The sequence below is a fragment of the Notolepis coatsorum genome, assembly GCF_963971535.1.
Source record: "Notolepis coatsorum genome assembly, chromosome: 3".
NCBI classification, from domain to species: Eukaryota; Metazoa; Chordata; class Actinopteri; order Aulopiformes; family Paralepididae; genus Notolepis; species Notolepis coatsorum.
The window spans coordinates 45467732-45489046 of record NC_140167.1 but is presented as its reverse complement, the minus strand read 5'-3'; the positions used below and the strand labels follow the sequence as shown (position 1 = coordinate 45489046).

Genomic DNA, 21315 nt, shown 5'->3' with positions numbered 1-21315 from the left:
TTTACCATGTGCGAGAGAGGAAAGTTGGTTAATTTCCACAAACTACCAATGAAAAAAACAGTTTTGTTGGCATGTTGGCTCAGGCTGGCTGCACTCAGGCGGCGTGATCAGCCTGTTGGACAGGGAATGAAGATCCCCAGAGAACACTTCATTGCCTCGGATTATGTTGTTGGGGGTGGAAGGTTTGTCCAGAAGACCACTAATCAGCTGAAGCCTGATGCGGTTCCCTCGGTCTTCGACAGACAGACCGGCGTTAGCAACCGGGAGCGTCGCGGAGCATTCAGCCTGCTGGCTACACAGCTTGTCGGTGTGCTAATAGCCTCTGCAAGCTAACGGTAGCTGGCTACACAGCTTATCGGTGTGCTTGAGCCTCTGCAAGCTAACGGTAGCTGGCTCCAGGCTATTAGCACATCGACAAGCTGCTGGAGCTCCCGACGCTCGGCTGGTTGAAGTGGATCTAGGTAGCCAGCAGGCTGAATGCTCCGCGACGCTCCCGGTTGCTAACGCCGGTCCCCGGCTGGTGCTAACTAGCTAGCGATCGCTCCCGAGAGCTAACGCCGGTCCCCGGCTGGTGCCAACTAGCTAGCGATCGCTCCCGAGAGCTAACGCCGGTCTGTCTGTCGAAGACCGAGGGAACCGCATCAGGCTTCAGCTGATTAGTGGTCTTCTGGACAAACCTTCCACCCCCAACAACATAATCCGAGGCAATGAAGTGTTCTCTGGGGATCTTCATTCCCTGTCCAACAGGCTGATCACGCCGCCTGAGTGCAGCCAGCCTGAGCCAACATGCCAACAACACTGTTTTTTTCACTGGTAGTTTGTGGAAATTAACCAACTTTCCTCTCTCTCACATGGTAAAATTAGTTTGAACAGCCAGGAGCAATACAAACAGAACCACCGCGGTCCTGTTGTTTTGTAGGCAACATTTTATTTACCGACTGACCCATTCACTATAGGCAACTAACCAGCAGTGTATACACCAAACAAGCTCCATGACGTCAGCCATGACGTCAGCAACAAAATGGCGGCGCCCATGTTGAAAACAGGGATATTATATTTGATTTTTCAGACAAATAAGATAGATTTCACATTTGATTATAGAACCCTGTCTTACACAAGGTACACAACAAACAAACTAGGATCACATTGCTCACTGCTTCATTTCCACTTTAAGGCCACAAAGGAAAGCTCACTTTAAAAATAGTATAGTAACAGTAACAGTGTATTGCACTACCAAAGGACCTAGCATGTCCTCCATGCTCTGTAAATAACTTATGTACAAATACCGATATGCCCTACTATGTTACCTGTTTATTGCACAATGTTGTTTTATTGGATTCTATTATATGTTGTACTACTGTATTGCACATCGTTGCGGGCAAGACCACCCGCATTTCATTGTATACTTGTATGCCGTGACAAATAAAACTCTTGACTTGAAAAAAAACCAAAATATTGATTGCGGTCGTGTTTCCAACGTTATCCACCAAAACACATGAACCGAGTGAACTCGAGTGTCCCCAATCCATGTGTTATAAACATTACTCATGCCTGTTGCGTCCCCTTACTGGGGTGCGTAACATGAATGCCTGTACACCTCTGGCACTAGCTCATAGGCCAGACAAGCTGTCATTCAGAGGGAGGGCAGACAAAATCTCCTGTGCTTTCCCAGTCAGTTTACACTGTAGCAAGAGAGCCCAGACCTCTTTAGACCATTTCAAAGAGGTAGCAACTCTCTCAAAAGCATTAAAATAGGAGTCTACCTCCGCCTCACGAAACTGAGGTACAAGAGATATGTTTTTACTCACATCAAAAGCAGTGGAAGAGGGTTGAGCACGACATCCAGTTTTAACAGCGTCGAGCTCCAGTTGCTTAATTTTAACCTCCATTTCCATCCGGCGGTTCTCCGTGTCCAGCTCCATTCTCCTAATAGCTAACCTGTGTTCCCTCTCCTCCCTCTTCTCCCTCTCCTCAAACTGTAACCGTGCTAAACTTAATTTTAGACTGGCCTCCTCAGTACTCTCACCAGGGAAGGGTGAAGTACGCCTGGGCATTGGAGATGGGAGGGGAGGCTTATCCTCTACCCAGTATGTAAGTGGTTCTACCATGTCAGCTACTCCTTCCTCCTGCTCCTCGTCTGAGCCAGAATTAGAAGGAATAGCAGACGCACCTTCACCTGCACAGAGTACCTTTTGTCTCACTAATAAATGCACCACCTCTTCTCTCAACTCAGCCTTCACCATGATTTTTGAGAAGCTTAACGAGAAATGAGAGGCAATGACAAGCAGATCCTCTTTCCTACACTGCTCCAAATTGTCAACCGAGGGGTCACTCAAAAACTCCTCCACACTAAAAGTCGCCATAATTTAAAGAGTGACCAGCGCAAACATACCCAAACCAAATTATCACTAAATACCAGCCTATCTAACGTGTCCACTGCATACCAACACCAAAAGTCTGTTGCCTATTTACAAGCCCCCATTTATGTTACGCACCCCAGAAAGGGGATGCAACACAAGGCCACAGTAGGTGAGGGTGCAGTGACACAAAAACACAGCAACACAGAGATCAAGGAGGACTACCAGTGGCACCAAATGAAATACAAAAGGCAATGAAATCCCACCCTCCCCTTTACAGGCGCGGATGCCCAAAACTACAGGTGGCAGTGCTCACTCTAAGGCTGGTGTCTTTAACATCAGGTCACCTACGTGATGCAAAAATGTAGACCCCAGGGTATCTTCCTGTCCTCAATTGTCCCTGTGTGCGAAACAAAAGATTAATACAAAAGAAAGACAATCACTATAGGCTGGGTGACAAACAAATATATACAGGTTAGAGGGCTGGGCGATATAACGATAACGATAATAATCGCGATATATTTTAATAATCGATATCGAAAAAAATAAATATCGGAAATAAAATATATCGTTTTATTTTTTTTGGACCTACAACAGCGCAGAGACAGTGGACAGACTTGTCTTTCTTGCCTGCAACTAAAAGTAATGGCTTTGCTTGTCCAAATTACAATACTGACCAAATTGAGATACATTTTTCTCTTGTCCATTTATTTTGTTTGCTTTCTAATTTAAAATACAGTTTGAAACCATCTGTACACAGTAGGCTATGTGTGCTAGCAGAGTCACGGTGCACATGTTTTTTTATATATATATTTTTTTATAATCTTTTAAACATAACAACAAATTAGACACACAAGCATTAACAGTAAACATCCAATGAAATCAACATTTGAATCATTATAAATGTAGTTTACGAGATATATACCTAATATTTGCTATCTAATACCATACAAACATATGCTCCTGCTCGCTCACCCCCCCCCGGACCCCCACTTGGATAATCCATCCATTTTCATTCGTTTCTAACCAGGCACTACACTTCATATGCTAGCTTTTATTCTCTCCACCACTTCTAACCAGATTGCAATGTTGGTTTCACTGACACCTAAAATTCTTGCTGTAGATATTTCTAGATAAATCACATCGAGATAGGTAAGAACCCATACCTTCCGGCACATTTTTTCCGGTTGAATCCATCGTGATGCTATCAGCTTTTTAGCAGCTGTGAGACCGGATAAAACTAGTCTCTTTAGCTGTATAGGGGCTGCAAACTGAAATACATCATTCAACAGCAATACAGAGGGATGTATAGGTATGTTCAGAAATAAGAATACTGATAATTGCTGGGACACTTCTTTCCAGAATATCTTAACCGGTGGGCAATCCCAATACATGTGCATAAATGTACCCTCATCCCCATTTGTACATAAGGAACATAGGGAGTCTTGTTTAAGTCCCATTCTGTTCAATCTTATAGGAGTCAGGTATGTCCTATGAATATCAGGAAGGCAGCAGGACCGGACGGCATCCCCGGCCGCGTCCTAAAAGTCTGTGCCGACCAACTGGCCCCGGTATTCACTGACATCTTCAACCTGTCCTTGGAACAGGCTGTCATCCCCACCTGTCTGAAGAAGTCCACCATCATCCCTGTACCCAAAAAATCTACGCCCGCTTGCCTCAACGACTACCGCCCTGTAGCCCTCACCTCCATAGCCATGAAGTGCTTTGAGAAGCTAGTGAAGGGCTACATCTGTTCCTCCCTCCCCATCAACCTGGACCCTCTGCAATTTGCATATCGCCCCAACAGGTCCACGGAGGACGCCATAGCCCATGTGCTGCACACAGCAGCATCACACCTGGACAAGAGGCAGGGGAACTATGTGAGAATGCTGTTCATCGACTACAGCTCAGCATTCAATACCATAGTCCCCTCCAAACTCATAGCCAAGCTCAGGGACCTGGGCTTGAACTATGACCTCTGCCAGTGGGTCTTGGACTTCCTGACGGGCAGACCCCAGGTGGTAAGAGCCGGCAACTGCACCTCCTCATCCATCACGCTCAACATAGGGGCCCCCCAGGGCTGTGTTCTGAGCCCCCTCCTCTACTCCCTGTACACACATGACTGCGTAGCACAGCGGAACAACAACACCATCATCAAATTTGCTGATGACACAGTAGTGGTGGGCCTGATCTCTGCCAACGACGAAAGGGCCTACCTGGAAGAGGTAGAGAACCTGTCACAGTGGTGTCAGGAGAACTGCCTCTCCCTGAACGTCAGCAAAACAAAAGAGATGATTGTGGACTTCAGGAGGTCTGGGGTTAAGGACTACAGCCCCCTCAGCATCGACGGGGCACCGGTTGAGAGAGTGAACAGTTTCAAGTACCTCGGAGCCCACATATCCGAGGACTTGACATGGACCACACACATTGACAGTGTTGTGAAGAAGGCACGACAACGCCTCTACTTCCTCAGGCGCCTAAGGAAGTTCCAAGTCAGTCAGAAGATCCTTAGGAACTTCTACTCATGTACAATAGAGAGCATCCTGACCGGCAACATCACCTCCTGGTTTGGGAATAGCACTGCACAAGACCGTAGCAGACTACAAAGAGTGACACGTTCAGCCGAACGCACAATTGGAGGTGGGCTTCCCACCCTCCAGAACATTTACAACAAGCGGTGCAAGGGGAAGGCTAAGAGAATTATTAAGGACTCGAGCCACCCGAACAACTGCCTCTTTGAACTGCTGCGGTCAGGCAAGCGATACCGGAGTCTTAAGGCGAGCACAGAAAGACTCAGAAGAAGCTTCTATCCCCAGGCCATCAGGCTGCTAAACGAACAATAATCGCTAAACGAACAATAATCACTATGCAACAACCATCAAATGCACACAGCACACACACCCACACGCACACACTCACTCAAACAAACAACACACTGCAGCACCCACCCTCCACACTTTAGATCACACAAACACACTTACACTTTATATTTATTGATAAAGGATTTGCACTACAACTCATACACCTACTGTGAATTGTACCTAAATTGCACCTCGTCCCATTTCTCCATTTCTGCCTTGCACTATATAGTATTGTATATTAGTACACTGCACAGTATTGTATATTGTATGGTAACTACGTCTATTCTGCATCGAACATTGTACATATGTCTAAACTGAACACTGTGACCTCATTTTTTTACTTCTAATTTTACTATGTTATTTTATTTCATACTTATCTTGTCTTGCACAGTCTCTGGAGCGCAACAGTAAGAAGCATTTTGTATAAAAGTATTCTGTACTTCTGTATGACAACTATTAAAGAAACTTGAACTTGAATATAATTAAGATTAATTTGTTGATGGTCCGGGTTACGTGACGCAATTCGAACGTTTGCCCAGACTTCTTGCCAATCAAAATCTATTTCCAAGTCTGGTATATCCCTCCTCCAGACTGAGTCTAGGGGGAGGATTCCATACGAAGACGTTAGTAAGTGATGATAAAAATCAGATACGAAGCCTCTCGATGTCTCTCTTTCATAGAAGAATTTGTGATATCTGTGGTGCTCAATTGGTATCCTTAATGGGACTCCATGAGCCTTCAAACAATCCAATAACTGTGCGTAAAAAGAATATGTGGAACTGGTGAGGTTACATTTTTTATGTATCTTGATAGCTACAAAAACCCTGTTTGTTGAAAACATCTCCCAATGTGTGTATGCCCTGCTTTTCCCATTAGGGGTATCTTATAGGTCGTTTTACAATAAGGAGTGCATTGTTATTGAATAGGGGAGTATGGCTATGCCATTTATGTAGGTTAGAATATTTTTTTTGTGTTTCACGCCATATCCGGATCACATGTGTAATAAGGGGGCCAAATTTCAATTCGCATTGCTTAATTGATAATATGGTGTATACTATGTCCTGCAGTCTATGTGGTGCTACTATATTTTCTTCTAAGTTTCTCCAGGATACAGATGCTTGGGAGTCAAACCAGGTTGTCAGTGGTCTTAAAGAGTACGCTTTAAAATAGTGGTAAAAGTCTGGAAATGCCAAACCTCCGTCGGCTTTGTTTCTCTGTGCGGTGGATCTTTTTATTCATGGAGGTTTGTTATTCCAAATAAATGTATATGCGGTGGAGTGTAATTTTTTCCAGTAACCATCAGGAGGGGGTAACGGTAACATTGAGCTAATGAAGTTGATTCTAGGTAAAACATCCATCTTAACTATTGATACTCGTGCCTGTACTGAGTTTTTAAGTTTGGACCACCTGTCAAAGTCATATTTGATCTTATCTTGGAATTTTGTGTAATTGTACTTCACCGTTTGGCTTATAGTAGGGAATACCTCAATTCCTAAACATCTGAAGTGTTTAACCATTGGTATTTTTTCTGGAAGGAGTATATTCTTTGCAGGGGCATTAAGTGGAAGGAAGGCCGACTTTGGCCAATTTATCCTAAATCCCGATAGATTGCCAAAGTCATCAATCAACTTGAGAAGATGAGGCATTGAGGTGTTAGGGTTTTGCATGAACAATATTACGTCGATATTACGTCGATTAAGTCAATAAACTAATGTTGTGTGCCCTTAATTGCGATTGGTTCTATGGATTGGGATTGTTTTATATATTGTGCTAAAGGCTCTAATGATAAAGCGAATAGTCCGGGACTAAGAGGGCAACCCTGTCTGGAAGAGCGCGATACCGGAAAGATTTTGGAGGTGATTATACCTGTTGTAATCATGGTCGATGGGTCTTTGTATAATACTTTAATCATATCAATGAATCCTTTTCCTAACCCCATCCTTTCTAGTACTGCCCATAAATAAGACCATTCCAACCTATCAAAGGCTTTCATCGCATCCAGGGACAGCATCGCTATAGGTGGGCATCTAGCACATGTAATAACCGTCTTATATTATCCGTGATCAAGCAGCCTCTTATGAAGCCAGTCACGGTGCGGTGGTTTGTCCACCAAAAAAGCGCCAAAAGATAGAAAAGAAAAGGAAAACTAGTAGAGCCAGAATTGTTCAACTCCCCTGGAGCCACAGCCAGCAGAGAAGCCTATTTACTTTCGCTTTTTATAACAATATCGATAATATCCAATATCAAGTGATATGATATTGTTATCGATATCGTTATCGCGATATCATTTTTGGCCATATCGCCCAGCCCTAGGTTAGGGTTAGAACAGAAATGTGCAACAAACTATAATGACCTAAACACAATACAATGAACCAGAGCTTCAGGTACCAGCTCTACACCAAATACACACAACACTAACAATATTTCCTATGCTAACAATAATGAACCAGAGCTTTCACCAGCTCTGGTACCAAAAAGATACCCAAGAACTCAAACAGAGCTTTAACCAGCTCTGGTACAAAAAGCACCCTAAAGAGCCACAGCTCTATTGCCAACAAAGAGCTCTCCCACAAAGACACAGAGAATAGTTACCACAACCATGAACCAGAGAGCTAACTAACACTGCACACAATGGGATATATGAAGGGGTGTGGAGCTTGATTGCTGACGAGCCTCAGCTGCTGCTTCTGTTGCTGGAGTGAGATGGTGATTGACCAGCTGCTGCTGGAACTGAGACACCTGAGAATGGGGATATGTAGACACAAGAGGGAGACAAGACAACAACAAACAAAAATGCCTATATATACAACAGATACTATACATTACTCCCTCTATATACATACATAAGGACAGGGTCCGTAACAATGCCCGAGAAGGAAAACCTGGACCGGACTTCTTAGATCGATGCACAGCCCAAGCCAGAGGCTTTCCAATGATGTGCAATACCGGCCGCAAGGTGTTAGGTGGCGGTATTGGCCGTTTGCAATCTCAGAGCCATTCCCAATGATAACATCAGGCTGTAAGGATGAATTATAAATGGATATAGCGAATAAAAGAAATAACGATTAAAACCCGACTTTTCTCGGGTTTGGCGATCAAGCGATGGCGAGTTAACCCGAAATATGTCCGGTCTGGCGCTGATTGGTGCTGTAGATAACATTTGTAGGTAGAGTAATAATAATAATAATAAAATAAAATAAAAAGTATTCTAATACATCCATAGAGCTTTTAGAAAGGTGTGGAATAAAAGTATTACTTTCTCCCCTAAAATGATTACTGATTAATGAATTTATAATTTTGGCAAAATTAATGTTGTTGTTTACATGTTGCAGGCATGTATCCCCTCCCTACTTTCCATTTGCCCACGTGGAATGCACCTGATTGGATAAATCACATGCTGGTGCTATTGTGCTATCTAGTGGCTGAATGTTATGCACCTTTAAGTATTTTCGATAGGAGGGCTGAGAGAGAGAGACACAGCAAGAGAGACAGCAGAGTTGCAGACAAGTCAATTTGATGAGATTTCCTGGTGATGAAACGGGGTCTGTGTTGAAAATAACCAGGATTATCTTTTAAACACACCCCTAACTTTCAGGGCGGGGCTTCTCAAAAGAAGCTGCACCAAGATGAGGGTGGGGGGAAACCCAGTGCAGATTCTGTTTTTTAAAAGTTCTTAAAAAAACAACAACCAGATCAATAAAATAATCATAAGACACAAGTTTTAATAAATGCTGTTATTGACAGTTTCATTTAGCTGTTAATCTTGTTGTCTTGGGTTGGGAATCATCTGCGATACATCATGATATCTCTGTAACTGAAGAAGAAATAATACCCCAAAAAAGACAAAGAAAATGAAATAATACACAATATTTATTCCCTGCATTTTCACAGAATTTTACAACTGAGGTGATGATTTGCTTTCCCCTGCTGTCTGCGATTCTTATGGTGTGGTCACATTTGAGCAACTGTTTTTTCGCCTCTCATTCACCACCATTCAAAACTACACAAAATGATGGCGCTCCGTTAGCCTTCCTTTGCAAAGAAATGCTGCCTCGACTGTTGTGGTCCACACACGGCGGGCGATTTTTGTGAGGCGACCGACAGAATTCTATCGCCTCCATTGTTATTAGGGATGTCCCGATCGCCTTTTTTTGCTCCAGATCCGATCCCGATCATGTGATTTTAAATATCTATCGATCCGATAGTTTCCGATCCGATCTTTCACATTAGTAATCAATTTTGACGCATTTTTGTCAGAAACTGGCAGAGCGAGACAAGCCCATCTGTTGCCTATAGTCCGGGGCGCGAGCGCGGAGGCTTTTGTTATTACATTCACCCTGAGAAATGTGCTTCTGCTTCATATGAGAAATATTAAAAGTTTCAATATATGTTTGCACATTAGTATACATTCAGTGTTCGACTTACGTAATGGTCCATTCTGGTCTGAAACGCAGACGATAATCCTCAGTCACGTTATCCTCCAGGTGAAAAGTTAGTCTGAAAACTTCGCCTCCAGCCTGTCCTCCTTGCAAACATTGCAACTGGCTTGACTTTCTATTTTAAAATGCTTAGTTCCAAACCTCTGACATTAAGTCTAGCTGCTCAAGTCAGTGGATATTAACCGTGTTTCGGGAGCGACGTGTTGTACTGTTGTTGTGATGTGGAGCGTGTAGCGTGTAGCCGGTCTAAATTAAAAGGGAATGCGTTTGTTGCAACGGTGTAAATTAAAGGGGAATGTGTTTGTTGTGGACAATTATTCTGCTCTGTGTGACAATAAATACATTAATGATGATATATTATATGTAATTTAAAACCAAAACTAAGGCCTCCGTATGAGTTTAAGACGTGGACATGGTCATGTTTGTTGAATAAAATTTATCTTTTTTTGACTGCCGATTTTTATTATTATTTTTTCCCGATCCCCGATCCTCTGAAAAGCACGTGATCGACGCCGATCCCGATCACGTGATCGGATCGGGACATCCCTAATTGTTATGAATAAGAGAACCCACACGGCAGGAGATTTTGAAGCGACGGTCGCGCAGCAATTTCTGTCGCCTGGCAAAAAATCGCCTCGATCCTATTTTGGCGATGGCAGCAAGGACAATGAGGAAATAACATGACTTCTACTGGTGTATCATTTGTACACCATTAATTTATCGATACATTCATTGATCAATAACCTACATATTATTACCATGCTACTTATGTTCATTATTATTAACAGGAACAATTTAAATAAATAACGTTAGTTGGAGAAGCTATAGTGGCCGCTTGTCATTAACTAATAAATGAACAATGCGCCACGATGCACCTACTAGTGTTTTTATACTCGGGTAACAAAAGAAGTTGTGGGTGTTGGCAGAGTTTAATGTCCAGGCTGCAGCTGATGTAGTTTATACGGTTTATTGTCCTCAGAAAATGATGGTTGAGAACAGTTTGCGTCTTCAGTGAAAAAACATTCTCTCTCAGCAGGTGCATAATACTTGTCCAATCGGTGGTAGTGAACGTATTGTAGCGATCAGTCATGCAGTAATGTCAGGAAGAATGAGGAGAGGTTGTATTCGTATATATGGTGGTTTAATTCCAGCTCAATATGGGTTTTACAGGTTAATACTTCCCTCGTAAAGCACAACACAGCTACCTGCTAATATGCTCGCTTCACAACAACCTAACATCCGGTCCGTCCTCTGATATCTCCCTCCGGGGGGAAACAAGTAACCACACCCCCAGCTGCCTGTACGTTAATGCCAAGCAAGCAGTGCAAAAATGCTTCCGCATTCGTCACCGCACGCTAGTGCGGTAAAGCGCCCTTCTTTTCAGACAAATGCTACCGTGCGTGCACCGGCGGCGGCGTGCTCGCTCAGGTGCGTGCGTGCGCCGGCGTGCTCGCGCGAGGTGCCCGCGCATGCGACACGAGCGGAGCTCAATATATATAAGTCACCGCCCCTTATTCAGTATCCAACAAATAGCTCAATCGGCAAGGACACATGGCTGTGGATCCTATGGCTTGTTTGCTGGCGAGTTCGAATCCCATCGAAAATATTTTTTAACGTGATTTTTTTTTAACGTGTATTCTTTCGCCGATTAAGGTTAGGCATTGTTTCGGAGTTGGTTAAGGTTAGAACGGTTAAGTTTAGGCGCTGTTAAGGAGCTGGTTAAGGTTAGAGTTTGTCAAAGAGAATGGCAATATAATTTCTATGGTTAAGGTTAGGCATGGTTAAGGTTAAGGTTAAGGTTAGGCATTGTTTCGGAGTTGGTTAAGGTTAGAACGGTTAAGTTTAGGCGTTGTTAAGGAGCTGGTTAAGGTTAGAGTTTGTCAAAGAGAATGGCAATAGACAGCCTATTTCCGCGAAAATGAAAGGCGCATTACTGCATGCCACTACGGTAAATTTTTGCACTGCTTGCTTGGCATAAAGCTACACGCCCCCCAGCTAGACAGAGCGACACATTATTATACCTGTGAACGGTCGCCTCTGGTGTGGGGGGCCAGGCGATTGTCGCTGAGCAACAGACAATCGCATCGCCAGGCGACGTCGGTCGCTCGCCGTGTGCGGACCACTAAGGTCAAAGTTCAAATGAGTCCCAATGCTGAGCTGCGAAATCGCTTGACACACCTATACGCTCAACAAATGTGAGAGCAGCTAAGAGGCTGATTTGATCAGCGCCACCACAAGGAGACATGAATGTGAGACATGTAGTGACTCTGGTAGGTCAAAGATGTAACAGGCTTAACGTGAGGGAACCCGTTTAGTGAGCCTGCATATTTTAAAAAGTTGTGTAGCACAACAGGTTATCTCACGCCGTCACTAAACAGTTTACGCTCTGCTCTCCAGGCATCACCACAGTGCTGACCATGTCTACCATCATCACTGGAGTCAACGCCTCCATGCCCCGAGTCTCCTACATCAAGGCCGTGGACATCTACCTGTGGGTCAGTTTTGTCTTCGTCTTCCTGTCGGTAATAGAGTATGCGGCGGTCAACTACCTCTCCACCGTCCAGGAGAGGAAAGAAAGGAAATTGAGGGAGAGAGTAAGTGTTATTTTAATATGGTTTCTCTCTATATGTACGTTACTTATTTTTTTATAATATAAAACACAAGATACTTGTGCCCTAATGATAAGGATAAGCGCTCAATGAAGAAACCCAACCCCCTTACCAGGATACAAACCAGGTTTAGGGTTAGGGGTGTAGGGAGTCGGATATAAACCCGGTTTAGGGTAAGGGGTGTGGGTGCAGGAGGAAATGTTTAGAATGTGAGCTCCAGTTATTGACAATGACAATGCTACATAGCCTACCACATGGCCCCCAATGGCCACCACAACCCAACGTGTAGATAGATGGATGCTATACCACATGGCCCCCAATGGCCACCACAACCCAACGTGTAGATAGATAGATGCTATAGCCTACCACATGGGCATGGCCCCCAATGGCCACCACAACCCAACGTGTAGATAGATAGGCAGCGAGAGCCAGCATATCACCAGGGTTATCAAGTGGGCAACTCCCTTCATTGGAGTTTCATCAAGTTAGGCCCACGACACCTCGGGAAGGCTTAACAGTTAGTTCCAGTTTCCCAGAACCAACAACCTCCATGCTAGCTCCCACCTTTTCCATGATATCCACACGCCGAACCTCCCTATGTTATCCTATGTCAAAAATACAATTCCTGATACCAATATCACACATGAAACGGCAACAACAGAGAAGAAAAGGAATACTCTTACCCTTTGTTTGCTTTGGCCCCCAGCTGACATTATTTCTCCTCAACCAAATCCACTGGCCTTTCAATGTTTCTTCTGACACATCATTTACGTGTGACCAAACGTCCTCTTTTGCTCGGACATGGGGGGGGGGTTATAAATTCATGAAAATGTCCGGGTTTCATTGTTTTTCAGTTTCAGGGCACTTTGCGAGCGTCTGAAGGCTCGGGACTGCATTTTTCGCTGAACATATAAATTACCGAAGTAAACCACTATTTGTTGCCGTTTAAATGCCATCTGAATTGACAAAATCCTTGTCTCGGTTCTCGAGTTACATGCCGATATGTCAGGCGTGCAACTTTTTTACGCGCATGCGTCAGATTATCACCCCGGACTCCCGAGGCTCCAGAAGTCAATAATCCGCCGATTGCGAAAATGATTGGTCAGCGTTGTAACTTGTAGCCAACAATGAGTGTAGCTTTCCAGTGATTTCACACATGGGGGTGTGCGAATCAGGGATCTAGGTGAAAATTGACAAGCGAAGACGGGATCAAGTGATACAAATTCCGAATTAATTTACTTGGATGAGGAAATGGAGAGATGGAGAGCTTTTTTCTTGGCACACGGTTTACCCGGATGTCTCTATAAGACTAATTTCTGAATGGATTTTTATAAAATTTTGACCTGTACTACAAAAAAAATAAAGATCTAATAAAAAATCTAATCAAATAAGACTTCAGGCTATGGATTTGCTGTGTTTTCCAGCTTATACAAAAAATATATATATATTATTTTGGAATATTGCAACTACTACACAAAAACGTGAGTACACAAGTTCAAGTTCAACTCAAGTTCAGCCCTATACTCATTAGCACTAAAAGTGATTTTTCTTTATTGTGTAAGAAGCTTCAGAATGTTATCTTTCAAAAGAGATGAAAGCATGTGCTATAAGCATAAAGTATAAAGATAAGCTTTGCAAAAAAAGTATGCAGTCCTCAAGTTCAAGTAAAAAATTGCCACTTTTCTGGGCGCATGTTATGTGGTTAAATTTGGGATATTGCAACCACTACAGAAAGATTTGAGTACACAAGTTCAACTCAAGTTCAGACATATATGCTACTCTATTTCATTAGCACTAAAAGTGATTTTCCTTTTTTGCATTAGTAACTTCAGAATGTTATCTTTCAAAAGATATCAGGCTTATGCATGTGCTATAAGCATAACGTATAAAGATAAGCTTTGCAAAAAAAGTATGCAGTCCTCAAGTTCAAGTAAAAGAAATAGCCGCTTTTCTGAGTGCATGTTAAGAGGTTAAAACAATAAGGCATCTTTTAGTAAACTTTGAGTAGAGATTCAAGATTCAAGAGGTTTATTCATCACATACATACACAAGACATAGTGAAATGAAGGTGGCCATGCCCGCTTCGATTGTGCAAAGTATCATTAAGTATCTCGAGGCTGGGGCCAGCATGTCCTCTTTTTTGGAAATCAAAATATGGTCACCCTAAATTACCGCTTTTCACAAACTCCGCCCACGAATCCCCAACTCTCCCAATAATGATGAAGTCGATCATGCTATAAATCCTCTGCATCGTACTTCTACCGGAAAAACCCTAGCTTTCCATCCTCGCTGTTCAGTTTCTGCTGCCAAGTCTGCATGCACTTTTTCCTTTCATAAGCCTCCTCCACGGAATCTTCCCAAGGCAGTCAATTATATAAAATAAACAACTGACTACGAGACCATAATACTAGGTCAAGCCTCAAGTTAGTGCTAACTATCTCTTGTGGAACAACAAATCTTTGTCCCAAATTTACCTGCATCTCCCAATCAGTAGCTCCATTTAGGTGGCTTGACTCATGCCTGCCTAAAAACCTACCTCCTCTACATTCTCTCCCTCACGGACAGATTTAATGGCTGCACCCTCCATCCGATTACATCCTGAATTCACATGTACTCTTCTACTTTCAAAACCTGGTTATGTCGCCATGTATACCGGCCTTGAGAAAGACTAGTCTTACTGCCTGACATAATATGCCTCAAAGTTGTCGTCTCTGAACACAGTGGACATGACAGGTGCTCATTTACCAACTGTTTTATGTTCTGTGGTGATGGCATCATTCTATTCTACTGTAGCTCCTATTAGGAATTTTACAAGATTTTCCTCCATACTCCACAGGTCCTTCCAGCTAATCTTCCTCTTCTCATCCACTGTCCCTGCTTAGCCTGGGCCACAGCCGCTGTAGACCTCACAAAGGGACAGTTCGCCAATGTGGATCCTATTTTACTATCTAGAAATGAGTTTTGAACCAGTTGAATGATTTTCCTTTTGTAGTATATACAGTACTTTACATAGGCCCTACATCAACCTTTCACATTGTGTAGCATGATCAAAAGTGCAATATGATAATTACATAATTGTGTATTTTTATGGCCTATACATTCCTTTGTGCTTTTCTTCTCATTTATTTAATTTAAAAAATAAACATTATCTGTTCTTATTTACCTTTTTCTATATTTCTGTGATATATATAACTAAATTTCCCAGTGTGGACAATAATGGTCTTTTCAAAAGATTGAATTCTCTGTATATGAATGTTAATTTCTTCCAACAACCGGTAAAAAACAATGACTTGTTATCGTTATTAGTGATATTATTCATGTGCATTCCTGTAAACAGCTACATATTTTACAGATACATGTTTTTCTCTCATTTTCAGCTGCTCCGGGGCTATGATAGATTATTTTTAGCATCTCACATTACTAAATTGCTATCATACCTCATTTCTTAATCTGCCAAATGTTGTGCCATATGGTGCCATAATTATATCCCCAGGAACATTTCCAGCACAGCTTTTCTAAATTGTTCATGGCATGCCAACCAGAGCGTAATGACAAAACAACAAATAACTGGAGTTGAAGAGGACATATTAATGTGTACTAATAATTGTATTTCTGTTCTCGCATTAAAGGAGCAATAGGCGGCTGTTGACTTTGGGCAGAACTTATGTAGTGTGCTGACAGTCGTCCACGATGCACCTGCTATTGTGCCTTTTCACGCTGTACCAAAGTTGTGATGTTGAATGAATTGAATGTCCAAAGTTGCCGCCGGTTCGGTTTACAGGATTTATTGTTGTCCAAGGGTAAATGATAGTGAATTAAGGGTTAAACAGAACAGTCGTCAATTGCTCCGTGTGGTCAGTTCCAACAGTGAAACAGTAGCGTTGGAAGGTAAAACCTCGGCAGGTGCACAAGATTCCAGTGATCACCTTGGCTATTTATAGGAGTGGGCTGTAATGGGTAGTGAGCCCTCTAGTGTCCAAACATAAATAAGACAGTCTAAAGGTTAAGACAGTCTAAACAGTGCATGGTTCTAATATATAATAATAATATATAAATCCACCAAGTCGGTTTCTGCCTCTACAACTTACTTAGAAATATTTTAAAATCCTAAAACTGAATTCGACAACACCCTTCCCGATCAGAATGGAAAGTAGCTAGCAGGCAGATGTGTTAGCGGTAGGCCTTTGTGTACAGTATGACAGTTTGTGTACAGTTTGTGCACATGTCACTACAGGTTTTGATAGACGGCTCACTCTTTCCAATCATTTGACTTGATAGTTCGTTTGATTGGATGTCGTTGTTTTAGCTCCTGCCCCTTACCAGAACGACAGATAAAAAAAAAACATCTTATTTATTTGAGTATTATCGATTACTGTAGTAATTACTGAAATCTAAAATGTTGGCCAAAAATTGGCAGCCACCAATTGATAGTTTAATCTGTACTAATAATTTTATTTCTGTTCTTGCATTAAGGGGAGACACTGCAGGTGAATAGGGTAAAAAAATTAACTAATAGATATCACAATGAAACTTCCCCAGTTGATTACTTATATTAAGACAAGACTTTTTTGTATTACAAGTTTTCTGAAATTGTATGTTTAAATATGCAAATGAGGCATGATCTACTTAAATATGCACTAATTTGCATATAATTCCAGGACAGAAATCTGAACATTGGATAAAGCCATTTTCAAAATTATAGTTTCATTTTGTTGACATATTAGAGCCAAAGGTTATTACAGAGGGGATTTTGGATATCTCTTTTTATCACTCCATAAATCAGAAAATACTCCATTCAGTCCATTTTTATGGTAAAATTCCATATTTCGCCATGTTTTTAGGAATAAAATGTGATATAAATCAGGGTATGAATGCGATATCAACAAACCCTTCTGTAAATACCTTCAGAACATAGATATGAATAGAACTGGAAGTTTTGGTGTATGTGTGTGCTACTGAAGTGGAGATTTCTGGCTCAGAGTATGAGGAAAAACTCTTAAAACTCATTTTTGGGAAAACGCCTTCAAAGTTCTGTATTGTAAAATGCCATACTTTTTTTTTTAAACAGATATTTACAAACACAATACCTAATCAAACCATTAGTAATAGACAACCTAAACACATGCCTGATAACTGAATAATAATAATAATGATGTTATTGAACTGAACAGAACTACACACAGGCTACAAACAGTGTAGTACAGTGTAGTACCCCCTAATAGGCAAAAAATATTTGAATAGATATCACTATGAAACTTTCCCAATTTGTTATGTACATATAAACTAAGAAAAAATATATTGCAAGTTTTCTGAAATGTATGTTTATATATGCAAATGAGGCACTTCCCCATTAAATATGTGCACATTTATGGATGCAATAAGGCAAAATGATATAAAATAAACAACTAAATGTGTGTTATTGACGTTTTATTGTCACTAGTTTCATAGAAGACATGTTTAGGAAGCAAAATATAACAAAATCTCAAAATCAACAAAAAAAGTATATTTGACTATTCACCTGCAGTGTCTCGCCTTAAGAGAACATTTCACTCCAAAGTGCAGTCCTTCAAAGTCATTCATCGTGTAGTCCTTCAAAGTCATTCATTGTGTAGTCCTTCAAAGTCATTCAACGTATAGTCCTTCAAAGTCATTCATCGTGTAGTCCTTCAAAGTCATTCATTGTATATACTTCTTAGTTGCTGTTGTTCCAACCTCGCCCCCGTCTTCGCAACACTTAACCTTTTCTTCTTCTTGTACTTCCCTTCTTCCGAAAGCTGCCGTGTACGTGCGGCATCGGTAACCCTGAAGACATGATGACCGACCCCCAGATCACCGGCTACAGCTCCATGGATGTCAACACCATAGGGAATTATGGGATGCCGGAGAATGGCGGGCGCCAAGAGAGGATGTTAGCCCAGGTGGCACTAGGCGACCCCCAGATCACTGGCCAGGTCAGGCCCCCCAGAGGCTACGTGAACATTTGGATCGATACCCACGCTATAGACAAGTACTCGCGGGTCTGCTTTCCAGGAGCGTACGTACTCTTTAACATCGTCTACTGGTCTATCTACTCCTAACCCTGGGCCCACGTGAGGGTCACTTAGAAGAGGAAGAGGGACTCCATAATAACTCGTTTCAGGGCTTTGTATATTTATTTTTTTGTCGTTGTCGTCGCCCCCCCCCCATGCCTGGTGGACAGGTCATTGGGTCTCATTCCCGAACGGATTTACGACAAATAATTTGCTCTCAGGAAAATTTCTGCCAATTTAAGACATATTAGGGCTAGTAGCGCGATTCCCCAAATTTACCTGAGATCGGATTTGGCCGTGGCTGAGAGCAGAATTTAAGAGTGCTGAGGAGCACACTTATGATTGATTGACTGATTGAAAATTGTATTAACTTGACAGACTGTGTTCTTCTCCATGTTCTTAATGGCTTTATTTGGGAGGAATCATAGTGATTCCTTCATGTCAACGCTACAGGCCTCCTTGGAATTAATTACTTAAAATAAATGACAATATTTGTACGATAAGAAATTTGATGTCGGAAAAATAAATAATATGGATTAATCTGATCACAGGGCAGCTGGATTAACCATATCTGAACCAGCTATTTTGGACAAATGTAAAATTACTTTAATTACTCAGATATTCAAACACAATTATGCAATTATTGTGAAATTATACCTATACTGCGTTCATTCATTACGCGCATAGGCTATACAGTACTGCACGCGCGCGTGTGTGCGCCACAAGCTGTACTATATATGATGATAATACATTCATCTAATCTCATTTTGATCGGTCGCAAAGCGCTTCCGCCTATTTTCACACGGCTGCATCATTAGTTGCCTTATAAGGAGCTCTGGAGGTGTTGTTTTGTATGCAAATTACCTGAACGGGGATGCACGTTCATGTTTCAGAATGCATCTCAGCTGTGATCGTTTGAGCCACTTAAGACATCTTCCCCACACGTTGGGGACTCAGAGTGAACTTGTCGTCGATTCTGCCTCAGTCGGTTCCAAGATAAGTCTTCCAAGAGAACTCTTTGGAAAATATTCGGGAATGAGACCCATTGTGTGCAGCTTGCGGATTTTGTGATTCCAAACACATACAGCAGAGGGCGGTATGACAGACAACGAGAACACTCAAGAGACGCAAACATTCACCATTACCTTCACTGAAGGTGTGGATCTTGGACATTGCCAATGTATAGATATCCCCTAATTATGAACTAATACTACTACCCATGACATCCATGCACCTCTAAAAAAAAATATATATATATATTAACGTTTCCTTTCTCTTTTACAATACTGTAGTATTATCTAGTAAATGTTCCGAATTTCTTGTAATCTTTGTATCAATGCAATTATCTTGCTATCAAGCAACTAGATCACTTTTGTGTAAAGTGAGAAAGTTTAGTTATCAGGAAAATTATTACCATTTGCTCTGATGAATGCAGGAAAAATAACACATGCTTAGTAAATGCAGAACATAGTCAATATGGTCATCATTTATTTGTGTTTCTTTTTAAAAAGGTCAGTACTTATTATAATTTTTTTTATACAATTGAAACTAATTTCCTCTACTTGGTATTGGTGAGGCTTTGAGTTCCACTGTAGCCTATTAGTTGTTTGTTTTTATTATGTATTTTTCAGCTTAACACAGTAATACATACGCAGTGGATAAACGTCCTTTGACTGTTCATATTACAATCAACAAACTATAAATGAAGTTATTACTACTCAGCACAGCTCCAAAAGGATGTTAGATGGGCAAATATGTTTAATAAATGTGATGCTTTCTGAAAAGGAGGAAATTATTTGACAAGAACAGAATTATGTCACACCTTAACACAATGTCTGCCACGCAGTTTGACCATCTTATAGCTCTCACTGCCAGTGCTGTAAGCCTATAGTCGCTCACCTTCTTTGCAGGGCTATAACTTTTTAAATATAATAGCTATATCGACATTACTATGGCCCATTCAACATCGGGTATCTATCGTTCCGGATGTGGGAACGTTATATTTTTCCATTCATACATTGTCGTATTAATACCGTCGTGAATATAAGTATGTTTTTAGAGTGGTCTGCAGTAATTCCTAGAATGCGAGTTATAGGCCCCAATGCATATTATACATAATCGATGGCGTTTTGGCCCTATACGCTACATAAAAAAATTCAAATGCATATGATCGGTATACATTATGCTCCATCATGCGTGAAGGAAAGGGGGGGGGGGTCGTTTATGACTCCTTGATTGTCAGTAACGGCTTTTAGTACAACATCATACGTTGATCAGATGGATTGCAATGAAATAAATGGACAATCGAGCTGGAATTAACGTTAGTCGTCTTACCTGTGGCCAATGAGTCTGGAGAAAAAATATTCCAATTATTTGATTTCCATCTGCTAGATCCGTTTTCCGTTTGTACAACGCAATAAACGCCGAAAGCATATTGATTCTTGCGTCTCGAAAGCGATCCAATGCACTAGAGTGTTTGTCTGGATCAGGCCACGTGAGCGGATCGGCGCGGGCAAGAAATCCGCTCTTTGCTCTTTAAAGCTTGGTCCGCTCCGCTAATCGCTCATGTTGACCCCGCCCCCAAGTCGCTCTCCGCTCGCTCACCGCTCACCTTGAATCGAGCGCTCCCCGCGCCACATCGCTCGGCAGATTTTTTTTTTTTTTGAGCATGGTGTAAATTAGCATGGCATTGTACTACATGTATATTACATCAGTGTTAAACCACTGTGAGCGGCCTGGAGTGGATTGGAGCGGAGGAGAACTCTCGCTCCGGACGTCGCGCCGACCCATTTTAAAACCCACTCCTCGCTCACGTCAAAACCGCCCGCTCCGCTCCCCGCGCCGCTCATGCTCCGATCCGCTCACATGCACTGGTCTGGATCCACATAACAAGAGAGCTCTGCCCGGAACATTTTCACCGATGCACAGAGCGCCCCATCCGGTTTAGAGTGGGTGCAACATCGCCCGAAATCCACCAGGCGGCGGTATTGAGCCGTTGCAATATCAGACAGAGTCCAGAG

The 21315-nt window shown here is 42.0% G+C and overlaps 1 protein-coding gene across 1 annotated transcript in view; it reads left to right on the top strand.

Annotated features, from left to right (window-relative positions):
- Positions 1 to 18343, top strand: part of LOC311226229 (gamma-aminobutyric acid receptor subunit rho-1-like) — a gene marked incomplete at both ends in the record, with an annotated part of 121598 nt that extends 103255 nt beyond the window's left edge. The window contains 2 exons of the mRNA XM_084311621.1: positions 12055 to 12251; positions 18041 to 18343. Coding sequence (XP_084167747.1) covers positions 12055 to 12251; positions 18041 to 18343 — 500 coding nt within the window. The remainder of the gene's footprint in view (positions 1 to 12054; positions 12252 to 18040) is intronic.
- Positions 18344 to 21315: the final 2972 nt, after the last annotated feature.